At 35.9% G+C, this 18,939-nt stretch overlaps 1 protein-coding gene across 2 annotated transcripts in view; it reads right to left on the bottom strand.

The window, feature by feature from the left end:
- LOC121855743 (calcium-binding mitochondrial carrier protein Aralar1-like) overlaps positions 1-18,939 on the bottom strand; it is a 74,294-nt gene that overhangs the window by 19,327 nt on the left and 36,028 nt on the right. For both annotated transcript variants that reach the window (XM_042350849.1, XM_042350850.1), the window contains 5 exons: positions 18,152-18,270; positions 14,213-14,383; positions 13,096-13,236; positions 11,149-11,284; positions 8,461-8,622 (listed from right to left, as the gene is read on the bottom strand). In XM_042350849.1, the coding sequence (XP_042206783.1) occupies positions 8,461-8,622; positions 11,149-11,284; positions 13,096-13,236; positions 14,213-14,383; positions 18,152-18,270 (729 nt within the window). The remainder of the gene's footprint in view (positions 1-8,460; positions 8,623-11,148; positions 11,285-13,095; positions 13,237-14,212; positions 14,384-18,151; positions 18,271-18,939) is intronic.

Below are 18,939 nucleotides of genomic sequence, written 5' to 3'. Positions count from 1 at the left end.
TATTGTTGCCCTGCTGTTCTGATAGAATGCTTTTACTGCAATTAATAGCCTTCCTCCCTCCCAATACAGTACACTTGTAATACCTCCTGCAATGCTTTTCTGTTCATTCTATCATACGCTTTTCCAAATCTACTATAAATCATAAAAACCATCTGTAAGTATAAAAAACAACAAAAACTTATTCAAACCAAGAAAGAAGGCATAGATTAAAAAAAACAAACAAAAAATGGGTTTTTTGTTTGGTTTAAACCATTGGTTTAAATTGGCCAACCCTGTAGTGGTGTTACACCTTGCAAGTCCATTATGAGGGCCCACATGCCATACATTATATATTCTAAAGTCTTTATGTCCATCACCAGCAAAAATTTGAAAATCTACATGCGAAGTATTAACATGGATACAAAAAATTTATGAGTCTGCATGTTTGTTTAAAATTTTACTTAAGCAAGGCAACAGTTACCTTTCAAACACACTCCTCCAGCATATCTACAAAACTCTGTTGCACGGCACTCAGAAAGGTCAACCAGAGACCTTATAATATCGCTCACCAATCATACCGCCATGTTTCCCCAGCTCCTTGTAAATGAGGTACATGGAAACAGAACCTAGACAAGTGAAAAGTTTTAGGGTAATTTTCTTCACAAAATGTGGCTCAGTCGTGTCAATAAAAAGAATTATTATTTTTTAAATTAGTTGCACAAAAATGGGGAACTGAATCCTGAAATCCATTATCATAATATGAGGTGAATGAATGTCTCATGATTATTAAAGCTTGCTGAATTCCATGACAGAGCTGTCTTGTTACATTTTGGAATTAGTAGTTTTTATTGAAACAGTCTTTTTCTAACCATACCTGGATCATTTAATTCTACATGAACATTGCATGCCTGTCTGGGTCCTTCATTCAGTAACAAATTTTGTCAATTACACTTAACAGAACATTCTTTATTTTGGCCCAGCATTTTGTTACACTATCCCCATACACTGTTACTGGCAGATTCCACTTTCCTTAACTCGGCATAAAGTGCTTCCCTTACATGCAGTATGTTCCATTTCCATGCTCTCCTTTTCAGAACACATATCTCCTTCCTTTCTTCGACTCTTTTAAGCAACATCTGCTGCAAGACATATTCTATCCCTGCTATTTCCTCTGTATCCCTAAAAAGCTTCTTAAACAACCTGTTTCAAACAACCATATTCAGTGTACTGTGTACTATTATCCCCAAACTCAAGTATTCTTTCTTCTTCCATATACCTTTTACCAAAGTTGTTTCCACCATGGACACCTTCATAACCCAGCATGGCCATTTAGGTTACTGTCCAGTGTTACATTTTACCCTTCAGCTCACTCTGACACTACAAGCATCAACTCACCCCACAACTTATCCTTCTCTTCCACACTTAGCCTAACTTGGGGGTTTATGCAGATATAACATTCATCAGACACTTGCTAACCAATAGCCTCAAAACCATAATTCTCACATTCATTCTTTTCACCTCAAGAACCTTCTCCACCCACTTTTCAACAATCAAGATCCCTTCACCATCTATCCCTTTCTGAACTATCTTTATATCTGGTTTCTTGAACACAGTAGACATCAAGCTTTCTATGGTTCAACGACTTCAGAATATCACCCGCTCTTCCTCACAAAATACATGTACTGTACAGTTGCAGAAATGTTTTCCTACACCTCCTGTGGTAACCTGTGTCTCCAAACGGCCGACCTATATAACCTAAAGAAAACCTCTCCACCAATCCCTTCCCTCGTTACATGACCAATACCCATTCATTCATAAATACTGATACTTCTTCTGCGACGGTGCTGTTTGGAGGCCCAGGTTACCACAGGGGGCATAGAAATACATTTCCACAACTGTACCAACATTCAGATTTCCAGCTTTAAACCCAACCAAATCAGGTTCCATTACTTTGATCACATGCAGTTTCCTATGATATTCACTTGTGTAGTGCATAGGTGATTTTGTTTGGTGGATTTATACTGGTTCTACGGTTGTTAAGTCATACTTGGTACAGTTGGGTAACAATCAGAACCCCCCCACACAGCAAAACAAGGTACTGGTGCAAGTGTGAATCTGATGCCATAGCAAAAGCAGTCCAGTGGCCTTAGGGTGACTCACCACAACCACCTTCAAGGGCACCTTTCCATGTGCGGCACTAAAGCTGGCCGCAGTATTATGTGCTTGATGTTGGAGCAGCCTCTTGGGGTGCTAACCCTGAGTTTAGGCTTCTGTACTGTCAAACAGAAGCACCAACCTATGAAACACTTGCTTGGCATCCTCTGTACAATCAGTGTGCCAGCCCAAAAATTGCAGCACGAATCAGGGGAAGTACACAGCTCTGGTGGCCCAGTTGCCATCAGGTATATTGGACCAAAGTTTTATGGCTGGATGCTTTTTCTATTGCCAACCCACAGAGTGTAAACACCTGGTAAGGCAGAGTCACAACTCCTGAGGTAATCAAAGACCCATTGCGAAAACAGCCAAAAGTGAAAACACAATTTCATGACAATATTCCAACAATGATTTTACAGCTCGACTTCATATTTATATCCAAACTTCAAGTAGCATGGATATCTAAGTTCATTCTTGCATGAAGGAGAACTTCTATTTTATCATCTCCCAATTCTTTTTTCCACCATGTCAATACAACAATGAACTCATCTTTGGTCACATTTGGGAGAAAATTTTCAATGAAATCGAACATTGGTAATGCTGATACTGCATTTAGTCCCAGGTGTTTTTGCAAATACAAAATGTAAATGTAATTTGTGTATTTCTTATTTGATGTTTTTCTTCATTACTGATTAAGTATTAAATTTTTTACCAACTCTATAAGTATATCATCATCATTGAGCAATAATATTTTAGGAACACTACATTTTACTTTTCTTAATTGCATATATTTTACACCAGGATCCTCAACCAGTAGGATCAGTATTTTAATTTTAATAAACCAAAACATTGAAATGATACAGGGGTTCTTGAAGTGTAGCTGGGGCACTGTGATGGAAGCAGTGTACAAGAATACCTCGCTATTCGCAACCCTGCTTATACGCAATTGATATCTTAACACCCTTACTCGAGATTCGCAAAGCATATCCCACTTATTCGTATATGAAAAATTATGATATCCTCCAGTAATATTTCAAACCAGTCTTCCGTGCATAGTGAAACTACCCTGTATTGCCAATTGGCAATGAGGTATTCTTTTATTTTATTTATTATATAGTAGTATAATTTTTATATTCCTCACATTTACTGGTACTACATTACTATACACATGACCCTGGTCCCTAATAGTGTTAGATCATAAGGAGTAAATATCGAAAAATAATTGGTGAAAGTTGCTGGCTGGGAATGTGCCGTCCCCCCCTCTCTATGTACAGTTGCCAGCAAAACTTTTTCCACAGCCCTGTGTAACAAGTTTGTGGGAGGACTTTTGCTGGCAATTGTACATTAATTCTTATGGGGAAAATTGCCCTGATATTCACATGTTCATTAATCGCAATGACTTTTAGTACAGGGTATTCCTGTTCTGTACCTCATCACATTTTAAAATTAGGCTTTTTATAAATGATTAGACAACATGAGTAAATGACAGGGGATGATTGTTCATGGGTAGGAGGACTTCTCTATTTTAAATAAGATCCATACTAAAAAGCACACTTTTCTCTTATAATTAAGTGGTGCGTGTATATATGATTGAAAGAGTTCTAGTTTCAACAGCAAATAGAGTGATGTTTCCATAGTGTAATAAGAAAGCTCTGTTATGTGGCTGTAGAGAGCTGTATTATGAATACTCATAATGAAAAATTTCATAATTGTACACACTACTGTATATTGCAAACCAAAGTTTTATCATCTTATTAGTGCTCTACAGACATTAATGTAATAAAATAAATAAGGTATCAGGAGGTAGATATACAGTACTGTATCAACTTACTAAGGTACAATACATGACTGAAAAACTATGGTGAAAACTATTGATATACAGATACTGCAGAGTTTTGAGCTCCAGCACAAGCAGACTACTGTGTTATTTTGCTTTTAAAGATGACAGTTTATATTAATAGGTGATTGAATCCTGAATTTCCATTTTATGACTGAGATGTGCAAAGCAAATGATCCATAGGTTTGGGTGCTTCCTAATCTCTCATGACAGAGCCCATACTGTCACAATAGATATAATAGTCATTTGCTGCCAAAATAACTGCCTCTTTGAGCTTCAACTAGATTTCACGAAGGGTCCCCTGTAAATTGGCCATCACCATTTAAGCCAGAATTACTGATGCATGAGTACATGATGCAATTTGCATTTCCAAATTCACCTTTTCTTCCCAATACAGTACAGTACTGACTAAAAAATGTCCAGATAATACGTACACTTACTATCATGGGCGTCCATACCCTGAAAAATTATAAATGTTCTTTTTTCTGCAATCCTTGTTCACAATATGTGTATGATATCACAAGTTTTTAAGTGAACTGTTTGTTCTTTAATCTTCCCACAACAGACACTTGTGGTAAGCTCGGAGCTCAGTACCATTGGCGATAATGGTTTTATTTTTTAAACATTTTATTTACACCTACTGCTATGAAAATTACAGTTATAAGCAAGCTTCAAAAAATCTGCTACAATGAGTACATGTGTACCAAGCATGTGACTTGCAAAACCAAGCTGTGGTGGAAATGTGAGAAAAGATCCAATGGTTGCTGAATACAGGAATAAATGGCACAGTTAAATGATATCTACAACATAGATAATTATGCTGAGGGGTCACAGTACTGGTTTGAAATGTGGACACAGCGTCAACATTCCCAGAAGAAAACCGCATTTGATTTCCATGCAACCTTCTCCTTGACAGATCTCATGAAGCAGTGCGATTTGAGAAGCCCTACTGACCTGACACTTCTAGCCTCCGCTTGTTAAGTTAGTAGAGTGGTCATTTAGCATGCTGAGACATGTCAAGACATGGCTTTAATCAAATATGTCAACTAAATGCTTGTTTGGATTGTGCATGCTTAGCATGCATCGCCAGAAGGTGTCAGATACAGTAGAAAGAAAGCCTTCACTAAAGACATGATTGATTGTTTTGTAGCTGATTTACCATCGCCTGCAGTATTTATTTAACCATTTAAAATATGCTGCTAATAGTCTGAGCAAGTCGCCATGGTGACAGACAGCTAGCATTGGCCATCCCTGGATTTTTGGGATCCATGATATCAAATAAATTATTTTCCTTAGTTTTTAATGTTTAAGGTCAATGCTATGATAATTTTTGTGATTAATAATTTGGTGATAACACTGATAAGTGATATTGCTGATCATACAGTACTCGAAAGTAACTCGATTATACTTGATCATACTTTTATATGGATGTATATACACTGTTACTTGTTTTGAATAAACTGATATGTCATGTCTTGTCTTGTCTTGCTTTCTTGCACCCAATGGAAGAAATCCCCTGGACACTCATGTTTACTATGGTAATGAAAAAGGAGCACTACACACAGAAATAACACCATACTAATAAGACACTTGTAAACAAAGAAACGGGTGTTACATCATCCCCCAGGGAGAGCCATGTCCCACAGGAACATCCAATGATCAAGCATGACAGGCTGTGGACCAGACCATTAATCACCCTAATCGATATTATCTAATTCATATAATTCAAACATTTATTAATTTTTGCTGGGAAAGTACAGATTAATCACTCAGCACGAGTATGAATTGACTAAAGAGAAAACGCAAATTTTACGAAAAATTCAGAATTCTTCAAAATTTTATTTTTTTCAAAAATAAAATTTAGCTACAAACAGAAAAAAAGATAAGGTTCATTTAATCTGCTTCCTGTAGATGTTAAATGATGACTATTGGCAGGACAAAATAAAGAAGCCATAAAACTTTACATACTGTACAGGGCAGGAATGAGCAAAAATAATTTAAAAGGATCATATATGTGCTGTATGCCCTTATTAGTAGATCCAGTTCCTGACTTAATTTAATTTCTAATGTCATCCCTAAAGGACGACTCACCCACTGGTCACTCTAAATTTCTCACAATTCGCATACAGGTATCCCCCGTTTTATGATGGAGTTACATTCCTGAAAGCCACATCGTAAATCGAACTATCATAACTCGAGTTCAATAGGTAACGTTCCCAGCCAGTTCGACACCCACATGTATCACCAAAAAAAAAAAAAAAGTCTTACAGTAATCAAATAAATATAAAACAATTAAACAACACTCGCCACATCATTAAGAACAAGCCTAGCCACTTCACAATGTCAAGCTTCACCTCCAAAGACACGGTTTTCCTGGAAGCCTTAGCCTTCCCAGATGCAGGAGCCTTCAACAACAGCTTGCTGGGTCATTTTTAAAGTTACACTGCTCACTTCACAATAATAGAATTTATAGAAGTTTGTTTTATAACATAGAATTTTGCTGTCTTAATAACCAAAATAAAAATTGTTTTGAACACTATGGAGCAATTAAGGACCTATTTATAACCTGAACAATGCTTGAGCTATTTTCTAAATATACCAATGGTACTCACAGACATGCTGTCGTTTTACGTTTCCTTTAATTGTTTTCTTTGTTTCTTCTCGATGAATGTAGAGATTACAGAAGAAACATCGATTTTGCATAGAACATCGGCTTCTATACACAGCAATGCCTAGATGTTTCAATTTATCGTCCCCCATTGTTGAGAGGAGATAATTCTTGATCTGCTTTAATGTGGAGAATGAGCTCTCTCCAGTGGCGTTAGACATCATCATTGACAGATAAATTTGCAGCATAATCTGCACATTGGAAAATGCTTCATCCAACTTGTGAGTCTTTAAAACTCTGTACATCTCCACTTCAACATGGATAACCCACCCATGAGTGAATGTAAGAAGTGTGTGTTCCTTTAATGTTTTTGACTGATTATTTTTATGATTTTTTTTTTTTGCACTTTTGGTATAGTATTCTGTATGAACGATGGTATGTATGTAACAGTACAAAAAAGAAGAAGAAGAAGTATATCTACCTGAAATAACCAGTTGAAAAAGAACAAAAACGCAGCTCACAGATTGGCTTGATCGGGGAGGCTGAGATCCCCGACACTAACTCCGTGGACGTTTAGAAATGTTGATTCTCTTTATGTTTTTGACCTAATTAAATTTTTTTGGGCACATTCTGTATGAACTTTTGTGTGTGCATGTAGCAGATTAGAAAATTAATAAATTAATTGCATATATCAATCCAAAATTATGTTGAAAAATAACTATAACATAGTTCACAATTGGCACGAAGAAATGTTTATTCCCTGTTTTTTACTTTATGATGTATAAATATTTTTTTAGTCCACATTATGTCTGAACGAATGTGTATGCAAGTAACAGTAAAAAAAAAAAAAAATATGTATATATATCCGAAAATGTGTTGAACATTAACATAGCTCAGAACTCAGCCTCACCTGCTCTTGAGTGCTACTGGGTAGTGAGTCAGAGACTGCTACACAATTATGTGCCATCTCCACGGATATTATCTCTTGTTGTTCCTCGTTAATCGATCATTTTACATTAATGATGGATTTTGCAGGAACATATCCCAATTGTTAAACAAAAGATACTTGTACTGTATTCAGCGCATTAGTGAGTTTGGCCAGACGATGGCCATCATTCATGTGGTTTTTTCTATAAATAGGGAGGTAGTCTTAAATTATCACCATCATTAAAGCAAAATATCGTAAATCAGGATATCATAAATTGGGGAATACCTGTAAATGCCTGTTCTATCTAGCATGAATTATATTTGTTTGGTATCACAATTTATATCTTCATGGGAGCGTTTATGCTCATACTGTAATAAGCCAATCATCTAAATAGGCATGACATATAAATCTTTTCCTGTCAGTCAAATCTAGTATAACGCATGAAAACTATGATTAATTCTCAGAGCCATCTTCAACCAGAATGGAAACACCGTAAACCAATAAATACTCTTTCTCTTACTAAAACGTAAGAATGTCCTAAAATCCCTATACCCTGTAAATAGGAAGAGGCCAGTAAGGATTCTTCAGGTCATAAGTGACTGACCAAAGGTCCTCCTCAAACTCCATCTCACCTGTTGAATCATTAAAAAGTAAAACAGATTCAAGTGTACAGTATTTATAAACTTGTTTGGCTTTCAAAGAACTACTGCATCAGGTTTAGAGTTCTATTTTACTAACTCTGATTCACTAAGCACAGGGCTATTAAGTATTACCTGATACATCTGAGAGGACAGTGCAGCTTGCTGTTAGAACATCTAATCCCTAGACAAGGTAGGCTCTGCCAAGGAGTGTTCTAGTGTAGAAATTTCAGAAGCCACTCATCAGATTATCTCTATGTTATAAACAGGTGTATTGAAATTTGTATTAAATAATTTTTCAACAATATTTTCTTACCAGGTGCGCCTTTCCAGAAAGCCTTGGTGCCCTCTTCTCTCCAAATCTTGCGTGCAGCATCAAAAACTCCACTGTATGTAGTCTGGCCAGCACGAGCAGCTACTTGTAGTCGGGTTTTAATAACATCAGCTGGAGTTGTCAAAGATGCAGCTGGGACACCACCTGCAGACAAAATAATAAGACAATTAACACAACTAAAACCTGTACAGGAATAACCAATAGGTAAGTGCTTGGTAATATTCAGCAAACATTAACTGATAACAATCATCTACTGGAAATTTTACTGGCACAGTGGAGTCATGATAATTTGTGAAATACAAATTTGCATTCTTAAACTTGTGGGTACCTCTATTACTACAGTGCTACCTCGTTAAAAAATTTGCTGTCAATTCTTCACAATTCGCTGCTAAGCACCAGACTGTTTATTCACATAAGAAACCATAAAAGCTGTAAAAATACAGTATATTTTAACTGTTCTAATTTGACTTGGAAATAAATAAAATAAAATATAAATATCCCATCAATGCCCGAATGTGACTTAGAAATACAGAAAATAAAATATAAAACTGTAAAGTAAGAAAACTTTAAAGCGGGAAGTGAATTGTGTGGAGAGGTAGGGTGGTGGAGTGAGCTATCCCTCCACCCCGAGCATTTGGTGCCTCTCAGACCGCCTTAATTCTGTATACCATTTTGCAATTTCACCATAAATCCCATTGGTATTATTTAGGTTCATCTGGTGTCGGGTGAATAAAATATTACCATAAGTTACCGGTAGTGTAATCAATTTTCATGAAAAAATACCACTCAACCCCAAACAAGTTATTGTGGTATTAAATTCCTGGTTCTTTGTTGATATACATAGTGCAGTAACAGTCAGCCCAGCTGTTTATGTGTTGTCAGCCCAGCTGTTTATGTGTTGCAGAACTACTTTTTGTGCAATCTGTACCGGGTATGTGTTACCCGTACTTGTTGTTGGCGAGTTGTCCAGTCTTCTCGGACTGTTCCTTGACACTGGGTCATGCAGTTTGTTAGCTTAGGGTGTGGTCGTTGTGTTGGCGACAGCTTTTACACTTTAAACAAATTCAAGCCTAGCTGACCCTAGGGCCAGCCATCCTCGATTTCGAGGGCATCCATTATTATTATTATTATTATTATTATTATTATTATTATTATTATTATTATTATTATTATTATTATAATACAGTATAATTTGATGTATTATACATGATGTTTAGTTTTTATTAAAGCAGTTTTGGAATAGTTTGTGTTTTTTTTTTGCCTTTGGAACCAAACTAATTATTTCCATTTAAATCAATTAAACTATAATACAAAGTTTGATAATTCACTGTCTTCTGGTACCTAACCAGCAAATCATCACAACTCCACTGTATAATGAAGGTTCTGTAACTCTTATACAATATCTCAAAATAGTATCTGTCCACAGTCTGAGTGAAACATCATGATACAACGGATGATAGATATTGGGATGTGCACATTCCTGCCCTGTACAGTTTAACATAAGTAATGCAATGTGTATTTATTTCAGCATAATTAATATAATGTTCAGTTACCAAATGTAGTAGGATCCGTATGCCACAGAGCCACGCATACCAACCCTCCTGGCACATCACAAGTTGCATGTAGCATTTTGGAAGTAATCAAACCCATCCTAGCAGATATATTTTTGAGATACTGTACAGATTATCCTCATTTATAATGAGGGTTGTGATCCAATAAAGGACCAGCAGAAGTAAAACGAGTATAAATGAAGCTGGACTTCACAGAAAAAGGGGAGATATTTTTCAGTCACACCCTAAGGACCCATTTTATGATGATGATGATTATGTACTGCATTAAGATTTTGTGCACATACTACAAGTTATAGCAATTTAATAACTATATACTGTACTGTTAATTTCATAAGTGAACATCATAAATGAATATATTAACTAAAATATTCTGTTGTTTATAGCTTGATAAAAAGCTGGTATTAGTCAAGTGTTGAGAGGTATTGGTACTTCACCCATCAGTAGCTTCATGTAACTGAGATAATGTCTACCTATCAATCTTTGATCCATTGGTTGGATTAAGGAATAGGGGTTTGGCAGCATAATCATTATTAAAATATTAGGGTGCAGGTCAGTTAGAGGAGTAGAATGACCTAGACTCCAAGAGTATTATCAAGTAGAAGTAAGATAAAACTCAGGTTAGTCACAGAACTGGCACTCCACCGCATGTAAAAAGAGTTCTTGAACCAGTCTGCATTTTTTGTTGCCTTTCTCAGAGAACAGACAGGATACAGAGGCTAGCTAAGACCCTATATAAAGCATGGAAATTCTGGCATTGGTATAGGAGTAATAGGATGCATTCAGAGGTGCACTTACAGCATTTGGTGCACCAGATGCTTTTCCAAGATGTATTATGAGTAGGGAAGATGAAAAACATTGGTGCACAGCTGCAAATGTGCAAAATTTAGCTCAGAATAAATGAAATTTGAATGGTAAAATGTAAACTGCATACAAGTAAATCCAGTTCTTGTGCTCTTGTAAAACTGATTTAAATAAGGGCAACCTGTAACTGAAAATATCAGTATGAATCTCTGTATAAGTGACTGTAGCAAAATTAAGCTATGGTAAATTACCAAAAATAACATCACTCTCAATACCTTAACTAAAATATTGTACATACCAATGGCACCAGCAATGAGAAGACTCAAAGCAGAGTTGTACCCATTTTCATCAGCTAGCAAACGTTTTGAGTGTGCATAAACTGGGAAATATATAGCAGAAAATGGGATATCTCGTAGCAAACAGGCACGTGCACCCTGAAAAGGTTACTTAATTAATATATTGTATCAATTTAAGTATACAGAGGTTATGTTATTAAACAGCACCTGTCGTTCAGTAACAGTGGGTAATATGGATTCAAATGACAAGAGTAATCACACAAAGTGCTCTATATCTGTTTGTCTGATAGAAAACTAGGGTGTCCTATGAAGGTCCTCAACCAGAATGACTATGAACTGTATTAATCCCTAATTACAAAAATGCAGGAAAGATCTAAAATTCATTTCTGACTAAACCAGTAGCAAGTGACTCGGGTAGTGTGCCAACCATGATTTTTGGGGTTAGTACTCAGGAATCCCTAACATAGATCCTTGGTGTAAACAGGGTTTTATGAAGGAATTAAATGGAGGTTGCTCCCAAGGACAACAGAGGGTATGGAGGTAAGAAGTCATGATGTTAAACTGATATACAATTCACCAAGCTGAACAGATGAGCCACCTCGAAAGGATTCCAAGATCACTCATTCAGTTATGGTTAACTTCCACTATTCACTGGAAATAGGATGGAGGGAAGGTGTTTAAGTCACTAAACTATGAACATAAGTCATAAAAGGCATTGCAGGATGAATCTGGTATTTATGACAATATTGTACCCTCCTTTTGGAGAGTTGAGTGACAAGAACCAACTAGAATGAGGGAGGTGGTGGTCAAAAAGTGTGCTAGATGCTAATGTGATGCAATGTCCCAAAGGGGAGAAAATCTAATAAAAGTAGGTGACTGGGCAGACTCTTAAATACTCCTTTAAGATGATGTGTAGTGGTCTGAAAACACTGAACCAAACACCAGCTAAAACTGTCATAATTGAGGCCCAACTTCCTCTGGGTAAAGCAACAATAAGTATATACAGAAGTGCTTCAATTTATGTAGAATCGTTTAAAAAAAATTCGCTAATAAGTTTTTTTTGTTCCAGTGCTCCAGTATATGAACAAAACCCCGCTTATATGAAAACACTGGATGATGCCGAGTTGCTAATACAGGCATCTGAAAGCATCATGTACTGAACATGGATACTAAGTAGTGTACGTACAGTACAAGTATTGTATTGTATTCAGGCATTTTTGTATAGTAAAAAGTAATTACTATTGACCTCAGAATACCTCTTAATATCAAGTGCACATGGCTTCAAAATGGCCTCAAAATGCCCAAGATTTGAAAAAAAAATTCTGGAAGGGGCTTAATGGGCTTACAGGAATCAAAGATAAATAGATGGAGACACCCCCCATTCATTTCTCAACACATTAAGTGTCAGAGCTATAAAATAAGTGTTCCAGCAAATTTAGCTGGAACCCACTTGAAAAGGGTGAGGACACCAACTGCATTAAAGACAATCTTACAAATGGGTAGGCAAACAAAAGAAACTGGAAACATTTTACACCTCTCCAAGATTTATAGGAAGGCATAATAATGAAAAACAAATATATATATATATATATATATATATATATATATATACTGTATATATATATATATATATATATATATATATATATATATATATATATATATATATATATATATATATATATATATATATATATACACAGTATATATATGCATTATATTTTATGTCGCCTTCCACTATCAAGTAACAATGTCCTACAATCTGATAACAATTAACTTCATGATTTTAACAAGTGATCAGCAATGAACATTCCTAAACTTAAATAATTTTGTTCAACTCATGCCTTTATGACTATGAAAGCTTTGTGAGTTTCCCTAACAGGTCATTCCTTCGAATAAAATATACATACAAGCTATAAACATACAAAAAATGCTATTCTGTAACTTACCTTATACAGTCCTAAAAATCCTAGTTCCTTAACAACAGCAATAGCAGATGGTTTCTTGGAAGTTGCGATCTCACCCGCCACTTGTAAACGAATCTTGACAATCTCGAGGGGATTGGTGAAGACTACTTGAGAGCCGCCCGCCTGTCACAAAAATTATGTAAAACTTATTAAAAATACCATTCTTTCATTTAATGTACTGCAATCAGTTAGCTGAAAATTATTTTCCAATTTTTAATGTTGTACATTAAATCAGTCCTTCATTAAAAAAATTCACCCAAACAAGTTTTAAATTAATTTTTTTAATATAACATTAACACTTCCCTCTTTTAAATTTTAATAAAGGAATGACAAGTAAAAAATCCCATTTTATGGCTCGGAGAAAGAGATGAATAACCTACAAGCATCCCTGCTAAACACACCCTGGAAGAGACTGTTTCTCTCAAAGGGCTAGACTGTTTTCCAGTATGACAAATCAACCACATGAAAAATGTTGGGGTTGTACATCAGCTCCTCACCCAGCCAACTTTGAGTTCTGAACCTTTGATTTAGTGGTTGTCTTTACAACCAGTGAATGATGTTTAGGTCAGAAGTTCAAAACTCTCGAGGTAGGCTCACACATCTTAAAACCACCTTCAGCCATATAAAGGTGTCTCAAGCTTCACTCCAATTAGTTCCAGCCAATTTATAAACTTCCTTAATAGAAAAGGGAAGGAAAACAAGTTACTCATCTCTTCCCTTCAGTCATAAATGTGGGATTGAACTTGAATTTCCCTTTTTAATGAGCATGGATCAGGCAATTATGTTTTGCATTGTCAAGTTGTGTGATGATGCTAAAGGTCATCAAAAATCCCCCTCTTGTACATCTGGGCTACATTTAAAAATTCTAGTAAATCTAGAAAACAAGAAATAAGGCTCTTAAAACAATGCTAAACCTAATTAATACTAGAGTAGACAGCTATTACAGTGTGCAGTGTGGAAATGCAACTTGGACAAATGATTAACGTATAAACATAATATATTATAGAATATTTAATAAAATAAATGTAAATTTATTACTCAGAAAAGGTTAAAACTAAATTTACTAAACATAGTCAACTACATTATAAGTGTAACTTACACAACTGCCAGCTAACACTTCACCCCACAAGGGAATATTGCCCTTTTTGTCAGTAAGTTTGTCACGAACTAAGTCATTCACCGTAAGCTTGATAGCTTTCTCGGGAGCCACACCAATGAGCTGGGGTACCAAGCCTCGGTACAGGCCCATGACTCCTTCATGACGTATTACCTGCAAAAAGAAATGACTTAATATCTACGTATTACAAGACTATAGTTCTTCAGCTCCTTCACACCTTATAAATAAAGACCAAGAGTGAGAGAAAGATACTAGAAGTTACCTGGAATAATAGTAAAGCTTATGTATAATAACAGCAATTAATACCAACAACAGAAACAAGGGTGGTAAGGAACACTAATTAAAGAGCGATAAGAAACACCAATAAAGGGTGGCGAGAAACATTAATTCATTGGAGTCGAAATAATTCGTGGGTTAGGTATCAGAAGACATCATGAATTATATCAAATCGTGAATTATAGTTTCATTGAATTAAATGGAAATACACCTGTAATTAGTTTGGTTTCAGAGGCCAAGAAATAACCATAAACTATTCCAAAACTGCTTTAATAAAAATTTATGGACTCGGGGTCCATTCGTATCCAAATTATCACGAAAAATTACAGTAATACCGTGTTTAGTGCTTCCCTGCTTAATGCTGATTCATTATAGAGTAGAGCTCTTTGGTCCTCATCTAGAGTTAATTTTTACTAGAAAAACAAAAATTAAAATCCATAATACAAGGCAGAAGTAACAAGACAGAACACTTAGGACTGACCAATAGGAGCCATGCTTGTTTACATTATCTCCACTGATGGAATCTAAGTATTTTACCCATACGTGCTTGCAGTTGCAGCCAATCAGAGCTCTTGTGTAAAAAAAATTCCTGGTAGTATTCAACTAACTTGATACAATTCCTCTTTATATGACTGACTTCTGGATATTATAGTGAATATTTATGATCAAAGTTATTTTTTTATAGAAAAAAGAAAGAAAAGAAAATCAATAATATGTACAGTTGCCAGCAAAAGTCCTCCCACAAACTTGTTACACAGGGCTGTGGGAAAACTTTTGCTGGCAACTGTACATGTCAGCTGTTCACTTGTGCCTGGCAGTGGAGCAGTCATTATTATTCACAGTGGTGTAGTCCTAGCTAAAACTGTAAGGGAACACACCAGTGGCACTGCCAAGGGGTAAGCACAGTGTAGTAAGCCCCCGAGAATATGTTGAAATTTTACCGATTTCGGGGACTTTTTGAGGCCGTATGGAATCGATATTATGACAAACTGTACAGTAGTCCCTCGCCAACCACGAGGGGTTAGGTTTCTGAAAAACCCCATGGTTGGCAAATCTGAGACTGGCAAGGCTAAAAGCTTTTGGGAAATAGGGGGTTTGGTTCCATGGCTGCAGATAACACTCATCAAAGCCTAACTAAGTTGCCTGTTCATTCACTAAACAATACCTGTACTGTATTGTACATTTAATTCAATTTGAGTCAAATACATAATTCAATTTGAGTCAAATACATACACTATAACATAGCTTAATATAAACTAAAAGTAATATTAATTTTACAGTACAGTCAACCCTCACTTTACGCGGTCCCACATTCCGCGTTTCCAGTTTCCAGTTTACACGTGCCCTGCCAGAACCCAGGAGGCTCACATTCTGTGGTGGGTGTACCCCTTTACACAGGTGAAGTATAATTTTTTTATTTAGCTCATAAAATTCATACAAATTATCCGGCCAGAATATAATTTACATTGCTGGAATTCTTACAATTTGATGATCATTTTGAATATAAACATCATAGATTTTGCATTAGACATACAAATTTTAGATATAATGTTTACTCTGAGTAAATATGTTATCTTTTGTGCAAAATATATGACATTTATATTCAAAATATTCCTGGTCTTACAAGGAATCCAGCAATGTCAATTATATTATCCTAACTTTAGTCTGATTTATTATTTATTACTAAAAAGGTAAACAGTCTGGTATTCCCACACATTCATCTGGTAGGGAGGGTTGGTGGGGGGTGGGAGGGAGGGAGGGACCGGCGACCGACCACCTGGCACCAGGGTGTGAAGAATATTTTTTTTTTTATTAACTGAAGATATTTGTTTTAGCTCATAAAATTCATACAAATTACCCGGCCAGAATATAATTTACATTGCTGGAATTCTTACAATTTGATGATCATTTTGAATATAAACATCATATATTTTGCATTAGACATACAAATTTTAGATATAATGTTTACTCTGAGTAAATATGTTATCTTTTGTGCAAAATATATGACATTTATATTCAAAATATTCCTGGTCTTACAAGGAATCCAGCAATGTCAATTATATTATCCTAACTTTAGTTTGAGGTATTATTTATTACTATACCTGGTTTTCCCCCCAAAATTTCTCAGAGAGGGAAGAGCCAGGGAGGGTAGTGTGAGAAGAGGGGGAGGGAGTTGAGTCCATTATTTGAATGGACATTAACTTGGCGACTGTATTTCTCTTAAGTATTAATTGTGTGCATGTACCATCATAAAATTAAGATGTTATTTTTACTAGAACATAGGTATTGTGTTGGAAAGAGTGGAGTTTGGGGGTCAGCTAGTCTCTATTTCATTTAATCCCATATGTTATGTTATTCACTTTACGCGTTTCTCACTTTCCGCGGTACCCTGTGGGTTACATTAACCGTGTAAAGTGAGGGTTGACTGTACATCTCTGTGGAGATGGCATGTTGCTATAAAATAAGAAAAATGAAGAGAATGGGTGTGTGTGTGTGTGTGTGGACTTGGCAGATCACCAGGTTAGACTGTCCCTGTACTACATCCCCCTAATTCTCCCCCTATCAGGCTAAGCTGTGTTATTGTTATTTTTCAACTTGTATTTTTGGGTAGACATACATAATTTTATTCTCTCTTTTTTTATACTCCGTTACATGCACATACAATAGTTCATACAGAATGTAAAAATTAAATAAATAAATAAAAGAAATAGCTATCATAAGGTCAAAAAAAAGAGAATAAAAACTTCTTAAGTCCACGGAAGTTAGTGTCAGATTGTAGGAGGGGAAGGGGGAAGGGGGAAGAGGGAGGAGGGGGCAGTGTTGGGGATCTCAGCCTCTCACTATCAAGACAAGCTGTGAGCTGCATTATTGTTCTTTTTCATCTCGTAGTTTCGAGTAGAAATACATAATTTTTTTTATTTTTTTTTTTATTTTTTACTCTATTACAAGCACACAATCGTTTATTTGTAAATATCATTATATTTTTCAATTCTTTTGCATTTTCTAATTGTACATTTGTCACCATGTACCATACTGGCACTCCTGAGACACTAGCCTGGGTAGAACATAGGCTAGGTGTCTCGTCTCCTCATCACTGCTAACAATTCTTCATAATTTACTCACTCTCTGAATCTGTAACAAACAATTTGGCCTTTTTCTTGTTATAATTTAGAGATTCCCATTTCCACCTGATGTTCATGACATATTGTAAAGAGAGGGAAAAACAGACATACAGTAAAGGGACGTCAAGGAGTTACAAAGACGATTTTAATGAACAGCATCTTCAACTCTCATCAAAACATAGCATACAGCTGACTGCAATTATATTTCATTTATGTCTGTCTTTGCCAGATGGCAGCTTGCAAATAGTGTGGGTGGCCACCAAAAGATTGATAAAATATGGTAAAGTAAATGTGAAAGGGGAATGATCCTCTGACAATTGTGGCATTATTACAACTGTCACACCAGTATAACCGTTGCATCAAAAGGGTTAAAAGGCATCGCATCATAACTTAAACAAAATGTGAATTCTGGAAACAAGATGATAACAGAGTAAACATGAAAAACAAGCTCTCATTGATAAAACCAGTCTTCATATGCTTCTCAAAACCAGCTGATAAAACAAAGTGTTCTACAAGAGCTCACCTTCTTAAAACAATCAAAGGAGTTGCGGTACATAAGTTCACCAATGTAGGAGCCAGTACGCTGATTCTGCATTCTCGTTTTAACTAGATCAATAGGATACACAGCTGTAGCACCAACAGCTGAAAAAAATAAAATAGTGTGCTATACCGTATATACTTGAGTATAGTTCAAGTTTTTATGATAAAATTTTTATATAAAAAGTAGGAGGTTGAACTAAATATTTTAGGGATTAAAATTCATGCATTTCTGTGGGTCATTTACAATAAACAATAGCTACCTGGGACATACTCCCAGTAGGCTAATCTTACCGAGCTGTGAGTTATAATGGTTATTTATCAACTTGTAATTTGGGGTATAAATATGTAACTTTCGTTTTTTTTTAATCATTTGCATACACACACTATACTACATACATATTGTGAAAAATAAAAGAAAAATAAATAATCGTCATTTCTTTGCACGCAATTTAGGAGGCTGAGCTGGGGGAGAGTGAGAGAGCAGTGTGTGTTTGTTTGTTTGTGTTGGGGGGGCGGGGGGGGGAGGGGGGGTTATGTCGATAGGGAATCAGCAGAGGCCCAGGTAGGCTGCATTGCTATGGTGACTGGCAAGTATTGAGGCGGCCATGCAGCCAGCGTCTATGGAAATGGCAGTTGTGTTAAACTTTCATTTTGTTTTTATTTAATGGTTTCAGCTGCATTTTTCTTCTAGATTGCATACAAATGTTGTTTGAAGTAGCACAATTATTAACCCTTAAAGCCTGGGTGACAATCTTCGTTACTAAGTGGGAC

This window comes from Homarus americanus, unplaced genomic scaffold (assembly GCF_018991925.1).
Source record: "Homarus americanus isolate GMGI-L3 unplaced genomic scaffold, GMGI_Hamer_2.0 scaffold15894, whole genome shotgun sequence".
Taxonomy (NCBI): Eukaryota; Metazoa; Arthropoda; class Malacostraca; order Decapoda; family Nephropidae; genus Homarus; species Homarus americanus.
The sequence above is the reverse complement of the archived record's forward strand: the minus strand, read 5'-3'. Positions and strand labels throughout refer to the sequence as shown.